The sequence below is a fragment of the Leptinotarsa decemlineata genome, unplaced genomic scaffold (genome assembly GCF_025532065.1).
Source record: "Leptinotarsa decemlineata unplaced genomic scaffold, Ldec_3_MD MMD2_tig00000591_RagTag_RagTag, whole genome shotgun sequence".
Lineage (NCBI taxonomy): Eukaryota > Metazoa > Arthropoda > Insecta > Coleoptera > Chrysomelidae > Leptinotarsa > Leptinotarsa decemlineata.
The window spans coordinates 1,633,533-1,645,833 of record NW_027412552.1 but is presented as its reverse complement, the minus strand read 5'-3'; the positions used below and the strand labels follow the sequence as shown (position 1 = coordinate 1,645,833).

The following is a 12,301-nucleotide window of genomic DNA, read 5'->3' as shown; positions in this document are numbered from 1 at the left end:
CATTTTCGATCAAGGGCGATGGACACTCGATGTACCATAAGTTAGGTTAGGTCAAAAGTTAGTGGGTCTATTGGATCCCCTATCGCGACCCGCAAGGGTTTATTGTGGCTCACACCTATTCACACTCGACCAAATAACCCCAAATAACCGCAGTCCGCGTTTGGTGGCCTGGTTTTCGTGAGGCTGCTACGGATAGTGTTCCCAGATCTGAAGCAGTTTCTGATGTTACACTTGGACCCAGTCCTTCTTATCCTTTCCGACAATCCTCTGATGTAGGGAAGTACAATTACTGGTTGTGGCGGCTTCCCTTCCTTGTGCAGCTCTTGCTGTCTTCTAGCTAATGCCTGTTCTACCATCACTCTGGAGTAACCATTCCGTTGAAGGTCATTTTTTATGATGCCTAGTTCCTTTTCGAGACCTTCCTTTGTATTACAGAGCCCAAAAGCACGGTCTAGTAGAATCTTGATGATTCCTCTCTTAGTCGATTGATGGCGGTTGGATTTCTGGTTCAGATACTGTCCTGTGTGAATGGGTTTTCGATATACAGATGTTTCCCATTTAGTGTCGGTCCTCTTCACCATTACGTCTAAGAAAGGCAATTCGTTGTAGACTTCCTTCTCCATTGTGAAAGTGATGGAAGAACTTACGTTGTTGATGTGCTTCAGGAAAGTGTCTAGTTCTGCATTCCCATGGTTTCATATTATGAAGGTGTCGTCCACCAGACCAGATTTGGGGCTTCTTGTGGGCTTCTCCAATGGCCAGAGTTTCAAACCACTCCATATATATATATTGGCTATAACCGGTGAAAGTGGCGATCCTATTGGCAGTCCCTCATCTTGCGTAAAGAATTCGTCCTTCAGTTGGAAGTAGTAGTTTCGTACACAGCATCCTAGTTATTCCATGATTACTTGTACCGGTAAGTTTCTTCTATCTTTCAGGTCGCCATCTTCAGATAGCTTCTGTATGATTTGAAGTGCTTCCTCGACAGGAACGTTGGCTTTCCACGTCGAAACTGATCAGTTGATCCTTCTCTTTGACTTCGATTTCCCCTAGTAGTTCAACGAAATGCCTTGAATTTTTCACAAAAGATGATGTTTTACCTTGCAGTGGTTTAATTATTGGTAGTAAAAATCTGGACAAGTTCTGAGTGGCTGAATCTCTAGAGCTAATGATGGGTCTGAGCGGAACATCCTTCTTGTGGATTTTGGGTAGTCCATACAAGTGAGGAGGCTTACTGTGGTGCGGTGTTATCGATGATCTCTCTTTTTTCCGAAAAATAGACTTGGTATTTTTTCTAAGTCTGGTACAACTTCCTTTCAATTGATGCAGAAGGGTCTCTTAGGATCTTCGTGTATTTTCCTTTCTGAAGCACCTCTTCGATCTTCTGTTCATAGAAATCAGTATCCATCACAACAGTAGCGTCTCCCTTATCTTACCTGCAGACAATGGAAGTCCGAACTGATGAAATAAATTGAAAGGGTTATATTTTAGGAGTGACTAACTTTTGGGAAAGAGGCCTTCACGAATATTTTGCTTGCTATAGTATTTTTTTCATGTTTTGAATCATCTATGCAAGTTTCATGAAGATTCTGAAAGTAACTGTTTTCGCTACCTTTGCCCAAATACTTTTATATGAACACTGAATCATACAAGAACCACTGTTTCTTATTCAGTTTGTATTCATGGAATCGAATCAGATATCATTCACAGGTTTTCTACACAAAATGAAAGGTAAAAATTTCACTTTTATGGAATACTGTCATCCTCACTGGTAGACATCGATAACATAGTAGATCAAACTTATTCCGTGACATGAAAATCTTCATTTATGACTGAATTGTGTGTTTTTTCTCATAATGTTATCCATATTGATGATGAAGAGCTCTAAGGCAAGTGTCTTACGGCGAAACATCGATGTCTACCAGTGAGGATGACAGCGTTCCATGTTAGTGAAATGTTTACCTTTCATTTGGTATGTTGTGTAGGAATCCTATGAATGATATCTGATTCGATTCCATAACGATTGTTTGGAATAGAAACTGAGTAGAGAAAATTGTTTTTTGTATAATTCAGTGTTCATATAAAAGTATTTGTTTCGAAAGAATTCTTCTTTCGTGTAATTCAATGTTTACATGAAAGCAGCTGTTTCAGGAGGGCTTTTCCTTTCAGTTTGTGTCTGAAAGTTACTTCTTTGCATGATCTACACATCTATGTATAGAGTTACTTCTTTTAAAATTGATCGCTACCATCCTTTCTTTGGAAAAATAAACAAGATCTAGTTCAGTTTGACAACCAAGACTACTGTTACTTAGTATTTTTATTTTTAGGCCTTTGACAAACATGAAAGTATTCTTGAAGTGGACATTATCGAAGTCGATCTCCTATGAAGTGAACACTGTCAATATCAACACAGATGAAACCACTAAAGGCTTTCAATGCAACGATAAATTCTGCCAAAGAATTTCAGAAAACGTATACAAGTCCGAGGAAATACAGTCTCTGGGATATATTGTCGTTGTTCTTGACTTTCCCAAGTTCATAAAAAACCTCGAGGTGGAAATAACTGGAAATATAACCTATAAAACAGGACGTGACGATCGGGAACACAATCTTGCCGTACCCAAAGTCGATATTTCTCCTCTGGATGCTACCAATCGGCAGGTGGTGGTGTGTATACTGTTTATCAAAGTTATATGGACCATAAGGCGTATCAATATCAACTACAACTAAATGCAAACGTTTCTACAGTGTGACCCATTTTTAATGCAAACACCCCCCTAAAATTTGAAGTTGTGAACCGATTTTAATAATTTTTTTTTAAATGTCAAGTACTAAAAGGTCAACCTTGGGACAAAATTTGAAATGTTTATTGAAGTTTCAGGGCATACTACGATATTTTTTCTTAGTCGAAAATCGGGATTTTTTATTAGCGATTTTTTATTGAAAAAATCACAACGCCACTGGATTCAGAGTGCCTCTGAACATGTGTGACCAAAATTTTATGCAAAAATATTCATTATTAACAAAGTTATGACAACTCAAACATTTGAAAACTCACACAGCTACCAGTTACAAAAAACACCCTTCATCAACAGATATAGCCATGATAATATTTTTTTTATGATTTCAACAATAAAGTGCCGCCAGATAAAAAAACAAATAGCGTAAATATTTTCAATGAAAATAACGGAATTACATTCAAGTTTTCACGCAAATTAACTAAAACTAAGACCTAATATTTCAATTTAAATCTTAGTTGCCATGGAAATGATATTACAGTTTGACACTTGTGAAAGATTTAAGTGTACTATTGTCAACAATATTCACCTTACAGTTCTTCGACTTATTTTGTATCATGGCTGCAAGATTGAGCGTTAGAGAGAAAAGTGAAATTGTACGCCTTTCGGGAGATGACGTTAGAAGTGCTAAAGAGGTTTGTAGAGTATTTAATGAGAGACATCCAGATCGTCCTTTTACACACACTTCAAGAAGGCGACGAAACAAGACGCCTGGAATATCGTTTATGGGCCCAAGGGGAATATTTAAACAATAGAAATTTCTTAAAAAAAATTTTATATACCGACGAAGCCACTTTCACTACAAACGAAGTAGTGTCATCACATAATTGTCGCTATTGGGCAGCGGATAATCCTAACTGGGTAATAAACTGTAAAAGCCAGTATTCCAAAAAAATCAACGTCTGGTATGGGATATTGAACGAACGAATTATTGGTCCTTTCTTTTTTGAGGAAAACATTAATTTTTAAATACAGACTTTTGGGATGCTATTCACGAACTGCCAATCAATGAACGATCAAATTTAATTGTCCAGTTAGATGGGTATTCAGTTCATTATGCCAGCTTCATTATGCAGAGCCTAACGAACATTTTCCAAACCGATGGATAGGCCGTGGTAGTCTGTTTATAGAGTGACCACCCAGATCTCCAGACCTCACAGTTTTGGACTTTTTTCTCTGGGCACTTCTCACACAAAATGTTTACAAAAACCGCTCAAGAGATAGAAATGAACTTTGTGCAAGAATTCGACAGGTATGTGCAGATATCAGCCCCAAGAACTAAGGAACGTAATCAGAAACATTCGTAAGCGCTACGACACGTGTATCGAAATACGTGGTGGATTAGTAGAGGCTACTAGAATATGAGTTGGAATTAATTGTTGCACTGAATCGAAACATTTCAATAATGAGTTTTAGTTACGTTTATTAAAATTTTTTGCTTCATTGTTAGTTGAATTGTGTTAATGTAATTTCGTTATTTTCATTAAAAATATTTACGCTATTTGTTTTTTTTTCATCTGGCGGCACTTTATTGTTGAAATCATAAAAAAATTGTGAGTTTAGCTGTGGGAGTTTTCGAATTTTTGAGTTGTCATAACTTTGTTAATAATGAATATTTTTTTATGAAATTTTGGTCACACCTGTTTAGAGGCACTCTGAATCCAGTGGCGTAGTGATTTTTTCAATAAAATAATCGCTAATAAAAAATCCCGATGTTCGACTAAGAAAACATATCGTAGTATGCCCTGAAACTTCAATAAACATTGTCCGGAGGTAGACCTTTTAGTACTTGACATTTAAAAAAAATTAATAAAATCGGTTTACAACTTCAAATTTCAGGGGGGTGTTTCCATTAAAAATGGGTCACACTGTATAAGTCTCGGTGGGCTTGATATTACTTTGAAGATTTTCATCAATAATTAATTCAAATTGGAGATCATACGGGCCCCAGCATTAACTGTAGAGGCACTTCAAAATTTATATTTCTATAGCTCAATGTTTTGACAAGGCACTTTGTTTTGAGTGAACACACTATTGGATGTGTTGAAAAAAGACAGATTTATTTAAAAGCATTCAATAAACAACAATAAAAACCAAAAAAAAACTTATCAAACGATTGAGAGAAAAGGGCGTTTCTTATTTGAAAGCCGACAAAGGTAACAAAGTAGTAATTCTGGATAAATCGGACTACTACGAAAGGGTCAATACTCTCATTACCAACGGACCGAATGCGAAATTGTCCAGGACCAAAGATGATTGCCGAAGTAAAAGACGTCCTCAAGAAATGCGACAACATACTTACCCCTGAACTGAAACGGAAGTTACAAGTTTCCAACCCAACGGTGTCGAAACTATATTGCCTCCCAAAAATCCACAAACCGGGAAAATCAATGCGCCTCATCGTGTTAGCTATTGGAGCTCCTACCTACCAAATAGCAAAGTGGCTCACCAAGGAATTTGAAACCTTGTCTATTGCGGAACCAAGTTTTAGTATAAAAACTCTTTAGAGTTCATACAACATACAAAAAACGTGGTTCTGCAAGAAGGTGAGATTTTGGTTTCTTTTGATGTTAGTTCCTTATTTCCTAGCGTAACAATTCCACAGACCTTGCATTACCTCTGGGAATTACTAGAGAAAAATAATTTCAATAATAACGAAATCGATGAATTCGTTTTTCTTACTAATTTATGTATGAAACAAAATCGGTTCCAGGTAGAAGGTTGCTTTTATGAACAACAGGAAGGAACGGCCATGGCAAACCCCTTGTCCCCCTTCCTGGCAGACCTGTTCATGAGCAGATTCGAAATGGAAACCAAAGTCGAAGTATTTTCCTAGGATTTGGCTTAGGTATGTGGATGATATTTTCGCGATATTCGATACCAAAAAATCGAATATTGACGACTTTCTTTCCATTTTTAATAATAGATGTCCATCAATAAAATTCACGTATAAGTTAAAAATTAAGGGGCAACTATCAGTTCTTGACGTTTTGGTAATGAGGAGCCAATATGGAGGGTTAGAATACGATATATTTAGAAAAGAAACAAGCACGTACATGTATATTCTTTACAGTTCACATCACTGTGGACAGCACAAACGTGCTGGGTTGAATTTTTTAGTGCATCGTCTTTTGACTTTCCCTCTAACACATGATAGGTTCACAAAAGAAATATGTACAATACAGGAAATAGCAGCCACTAACGGTTTCTCGAGGGGTATTGTAGATGACATAATGAGGAAGAAGAAGTTTAGGTTAAGAATGAACGAAATCTCGACTTTCAGAAAGGACAAAAACCAAGATAAATACATCTCAGTTCCATACCACCAATATACGTGGAACTTTGGAAAGATTTTCAAGGAACTAGGTATGAAGGTGGTTTTTAAAACAAGTCATACACTACAGAGCCTTTTGGGAACTCCAAAAGACAAAGTTGAGAATTCGGAAAAGTCTGGAATTTACGAAATTGAATGTAAGGACTGCGATGCAAAATATTATGGACAGACAAAAAGATCTATTGAAGTAAGATATAAGGAACACATAGCACACTTGAAATATGGAAGACCTGAAAAATCAACAGTCGCCCATCATATTTTGCAATAAAACCATTGCATAGACTTCAGTTCATTAAGATTAGTTAGACAAGTTAACAACAGGCAACCAGATGCCTATGAGAGTGTAGAAATAAGTAAACACAATAATATTATGAATAACGATGACGGACCTACACCAAATAGCATACTATATAGCTTGTTAAAATAAAATAATGTGATTGGGTTTACTGATTACTACATAAGGACACATTTAGAGTTGATGTCGGCGTTAATTAACTAGCCACTTTATTTTTCAGTCAGATTTGCCATTATCTGAAGGTAGCACAGAAAACCTGCTGTCAGCTGTCTTTTGTAGTACCAGAACGGACCTGGTGATGGTTCTACCTCAAGACTTTTCTAGCAAGTTGGACAGCGCCTTCGAAATCCACTGTGCCTTAACAGCAGTGACAGTTCCAGCTTGTTGCAGAAAGTATTTCTGGGCCAATAGAGTTTCACCAATTTTCAACAACTCAATAGTTGAAGTCCATGCAGCCCAAGAAGAAAGTTCATCAGTGTACCGTTGTACTGTGTATAGCAGGTTAGTAATTCTGTGTTTACACGCTTTATATTAACTTCAACTGTATGTATGTTTGTATTTGACAGAATTATCGACATTATTGCTTGATCTATTCGCGGGCAGATGGCGCTGTACGTAACCCCTTGATATAACGACATTATTGCTTGATCTATTCTCGGACAGATAGCGCTGTACGTAACCCCATGGATATAACTACATTATTACTTGATCTATTCGCGGGCAGATGGCGCTGTACGTAATCTTTTTGAAATACTTCGAACTCACTTTACATGCATTTCTTAATTCGAAAAAAGTATTTTTTTTATCAACACGCGCACCTGCTGCCTTATTTGTAACCCTTCTTTGCGCGCCTGCTACCGTGAGCTTGGTAGCTGATTTTCAGGCTCCCTCTCCGAAATCGGAAAATCTCTGGTGGTACCAAACCAAATTACTTTGCCTTTTTGGAAACTTTAAATTTCTATTTTAGACTCCTTCATAACCCCATTGAGAAATTTTTTTCTCCTCGTTTTAATTGAACATTGATATTGATTAAACTGATATTTCATGTGGTCGTAGTATTTTTAACGGCGTTACGTCCATATTGCTCTATTTCCGTCGTTAAATTGAAATTATGAATGAAATTTGAATTTTTTAATTTTTGATAGTTGTTGATTTATTAACGAAAAACCAAATACCTTCGTTTGTCATCTTAGTTTGTTGATAACAATCGCAATTTTTATATGCGCTGTAAATTGGCTGAAAAACCTTTTATACACGTCATTCCCAATACAAAGAGCCATCGCTCATATTTTTAGCGCCTCCGTTTCCATTTAAATCGGATTATCAAACTTTTGTTCTCTGAATTTTATTGAATTGTTTGTGAATTTTCAGTGTGAGTTTGATGATTCGAAATCTACAGCTGAATCCTAATGAAATCTTTTTTTCGTTATTGTTTTGAGCTTATTTAATTTTTTTTATATTTTTAGTTCAATGTTCTTTAAATGCGTATTTTGTAGTTTTTTAAACTATATTTATTATTAATTTTTTAGTTTCGTATGCTATGAAAGCGTGTTTTTTAGTTTTTTTAAACTATATTTATTCACAATAATACTAATATTTTTCGGTCGTTATTGTTTTGAGCTCAATTGAAAAAATATATTTTTAACTTTTCAGTTCGATATTCTTTAAAAGCGTGTTTTTTAGTTTTTTTGAACTATATTTTTTCGCCAAGGAATTTTGTTTATTCTGTTGTTTCGAAACCTAAATTTATTTGGAGAGGGCGGTGATACTTACTTGAAAACTGAATAAATGTTGCTTTATCTTTATTATTTATTAAATGATTGTTTCTACACCAACATTCGAATTCATTGATTTGAATTCATTGATTGATTGATTTTGTTTTATTTTCAATTTCATTTAGATCTGGGGACGTCAAAATGATTCATTCATGAAAACTCTACCCTCTTTTATGTTTTCGGGTAGTTCATCAACATAAAGTGAAATAATAGCGGTCCAAGCACCCCTCCCTGTGGGGTCTCCAGATTCATATCAAATTGATTTGAATAATTGTCGTTGACTTTAACGACTATTTTCCTATTACTTATATAAGATACAAACCACTTATTGATTGACCCTCTTATCCTCATTTTATAGATCTTTTTACTTAAATACTTCAGGTTGATTGTTCCAAATGCTCGGCTCAGTTAAAAAAATATACGAACTGTATAGTATCCTTCATTTATGCTATCAAAAATATATTGGATCATATCAGTTGATGCTGTTTCGATTGAAAATGTTTTTCTAAATCCGTGTTGGTAAGAACTTATCAAATTATTTTGTTGCAAAAACCTACCGTTCTGTTGTAAACTGTTGTAAAGTGCCTATTATTGAATAGGTCGCGGTTCGATGGGGAATCATATGGGCGAATAGCAAGATTCAAAATTTGCCAGAAAAAATATTCCTTTGGGTAAATAAAAAAATAAAATTGTGTCATTTACAGGGACGATAACTCTTTGCTTTCGCTGCTTCATCACATACACCAGAGCCTCATAGGAGTTATGATACTTCCCATACAGTTGTACGAGAATGTCCTCTTGAGGCATTGCCATATCAGTTCAGAAGATATTTTGGAAAAGTTCAAGGAATGTGCCATCAAGGAAATTAAACTGGTGGAAAATTTCCTTCAAACAGCTGGCAGTAATAAATCACTGGAAAACGGATTTCGCTCTGACCTGGCGGAACTGGAAAAACAAACTGATTTACTGTATTTGAAAATTCAGAACTTGAATAATTGTTGAATTCGTTCTTTGGATTTTGAGAAACATTAACATTTGTTCACAAAAAGGATTTGAAGCTTTAATAAATTCTAATTATTATATGCGAGTGCTTTCGATAGCAGGCTGTGCTATCATCTTCAAGGCTTTACTCAAACTGAACGTTTTATCTTCTTGTTTGTTCTTTTATACGGTTAGAACGCCTTAGTGCTGGAATTTGTCCTCTCCTTTCACCTAGATGTCTTTTTAAGTGCAGGCAAATTTATTTAAAGAGACTTCCGGATGAAAGGAGATGACAAATACCTGCACTAAGGCGTTCTAACCGTATAAAAGAACAAACAAGAAGATAAAACGTTCAGTTTGAGTGAAGCCATGAAGATGATAGCACAGCCTGCTATCGAAAACGTTCACATATAATAATTAGAAATTATCCTTTCTGTGGATCCTTTTATGGTATCCTTTTTGTGAACAAATGTTAATTTAAATACTGAAAATAAAGGAAAACTAGTTGCATTATCTGAGATATTTGCAAAAAAACTGGAAATGACAGGTTTTATTTTGTTGCTCTACCGCCTTCATTTTCAATAATATCAAAAAATGACAGAAACTTTTTGCTTTATTTCATGTGCTTTATAATATGGGTGAACTCATTTTTCAATGTGCAACGTTTCGTTCATTGAATTCCATCATCAATATATGTTTTTTAAATACGGACCTGTATATTGTTTTATACATTTTCAGTCATTATAATTACAAATTCGTTGACATATCTCAACATATGTATTTCTCGACGTTTCTTCCCGAAACCACATCATCAATATTCTATCATTTAACTTTTTTATTCAATGAGAAATCAAATATAAAACTATTGTTGAAACACAGAGTTAACAGTATCGTTAATACATCACATTGAAAAACAGACAGTTGCGGAAGAAAATGTAACGAAATAATAACGGAATGTCTCGCGTTACATTTTTTAAGTTACCGTCTCACGCGATATCGCATCAAATGTTCAAATTGTCTTCCATCATTTCTTAAACAAATACTTGCTTTAGAAAAAGTGTACTTGTGGCAGTTCTCTAAAATCTGTGGAGTAATAGCGATGCAGGCACTACTTATTGAATCTTTCAATTCTTCAATATTTTCAAAATTTGTTCTGAATACTTGATCTTTCATGAAGCCCTATAACGAAAAATCTAGAAGAGACAGGTCCGGTGAACGTGGTGGACATTCAATAGAACCATTATTTCCTATCCACCTTCCTGGCATATTTTCCTTACCCACGTCTAGCCCCGACAATAATCGACTAGCTTGAGCCGAACTACCTTTTGGTAATCACATAAATACCAAGGAAGGTTAAATAGCTCCCAGGAATGAGGCAGACGAAAGAGATCATAAAAAACCATCGCTCAAATTCACGGAAGACCAGCTAAACCACAACCGTAATATTGTAAGGGTAATGGTGAGTCTAACAGGGTATAACCGACTCAAGAAACATATAAGCAACATGGGTCTGACAGAAGAACCCCAATGCAGGTTCTGTGAAGAAGAGGAAAAAACCGCACTGCATGTGCTCTATGAACGCGAAGCGATTGCAAGACTGAGACACGCAAGATGCGGGGAAGAGAAACCAGATGCTGCCTGCTATATGAAGGGGTCAGTGTCAAGGCTATGGAGTCTCATCAAAGAGATCAAGCTAGACATGAGCTCTAACAACCAAGGAGCATCGCAATAGATATGAAAAGGTCGCAGTGACCGGCCATGAGCATGCTCCCCGACAATCTAATCTAATCTCTAATGGTCAATAATCTTGAAGTTATGCGCCGCTTACGAGAAGCAATACGAAAGAAACGTCCGGTACTGTGGAAAAAAAATTTATGGCTGTTGCATCACGATAATGTACCGGCTCACTTGTCATTGCTTGTTCATAATTTTTTGGTCAAAAACGACACCAATGGATTGAAAATCACATGACAGATAGAACTTTCTCGGTCAAAGTGGGTCACTCTTTCTTCGCACAGACAAGTCACAAGTGTAGTTCCCCAGGGATCTGTTCTTAGCCCGCTCCTCTTCGTTGTTTATGCAAGTGATCTTGTTCTTCACATAAAGTCCAGCAAGTCGTTCTATGTCGATGATACTAAACTGTATGGAAATGCCTTAGTCGAACATCATTCCCTTCAAGAAGACCCCAACTCGATTAGTCAGTGGTGCGCCGTACTTCATCAAGGAAAGAACAATCCACTCCATACGTACACAATAAGCGGCCAATCGTTACGTACAGTGTCCTCACATGTAGACTTGGGAGTGACTATTAATACTACGTAATACTACGTTCGTCCAATCATGGAGTATGCAGGTCCAGTGTGGTGTCCTGTTCTGGTGCGCGATAGGGACTTGTTGAAAAATGTAGTGTCGAGCCACACGTATGACTTTTGGTGAAGTACGTCCAACCTATCCCGTAAGACTGAGGATGGCACAACTGCTAGCTTTTGACCAACGTCGACTCCGTGGGGACCTCATCATATCTTTCCGTATAGCCAAGTATAACTATGCTAATCAGAAAGAACTTTTTGTTTTCAACAACGATTCGCGCTTACGTGGTCACACACTCAAATTAAAAAAGGAAAATCGCAACGAGGCAGAGACAATATTCTTTGGTGAATCGTATTTCGAAACATGGAATAACTTACCCAACGATGTTATGAATTCCGACTCAGTGAACAGTCTCAAAAACAAAATAGACATTTGCTTATTTGTTTAATCGCCTCTATGCATATATTAATTATTTTTCTTTTCTTTTTGCATGCATTGTATTAACTTGTTGATATCCTTCGTTTTTAGGCTTACATAGGACTTTATTCTCAGCCTTTATATGTAATAATAATAATAATAATAATAATAATAATAATAATAATATAGAAGGATGTAGTCCTTCTCGACCACCAGACCAAAACGATATTTGTCGTGGAGTTTTCAGCTCCTGGCGAGACGAATATCGTCAGAAAAGAGGAGGAAAAACGGATAAAATATCGAGATTTTCTCTTCGAACTCCGCAGACTCTGTCAAGATGGTCGTTCTGATTATTGGAGTCCTTGGTGGAATAATGTCTTCTCTACTCTCG

At 36.3% G+C, this 12,301-nt stretch overlaps 1 protein-coding gene across 1 annotated transcript in view; it reads left to right on the top strand.

Annotated features, from left to right (window-relative positions):
• Positions 1 to 9,894, top strand: part of LOC111511438 (uncharacterized) — a 28,452-nt gene extending 18,558 nt beyond the window's left edge. Inside the window, exons 3-5 of the mRNA XM_074174538.1 lie at positions 2,328 to 2,667; positions 6,648 to 6,928; positions 8,907 to 9,894. Coding sequence (XP_074030639.1) covers positions 2,328 to 2,667; positions 6,648 to 6,928; positions 8,907 to 9,204 — 919 coding nt within the window. The 3' untranslated portion in view covers positions 9,205 to 9,894. The remainder of the gene's footprint in view (positions 1 to 2,327; positions 2,668 to 6,647; positions 6,929 to 8,906) is intronic.
• Positions 9,895 to 12,301: the final 2,407 nt, after the last annotated feature.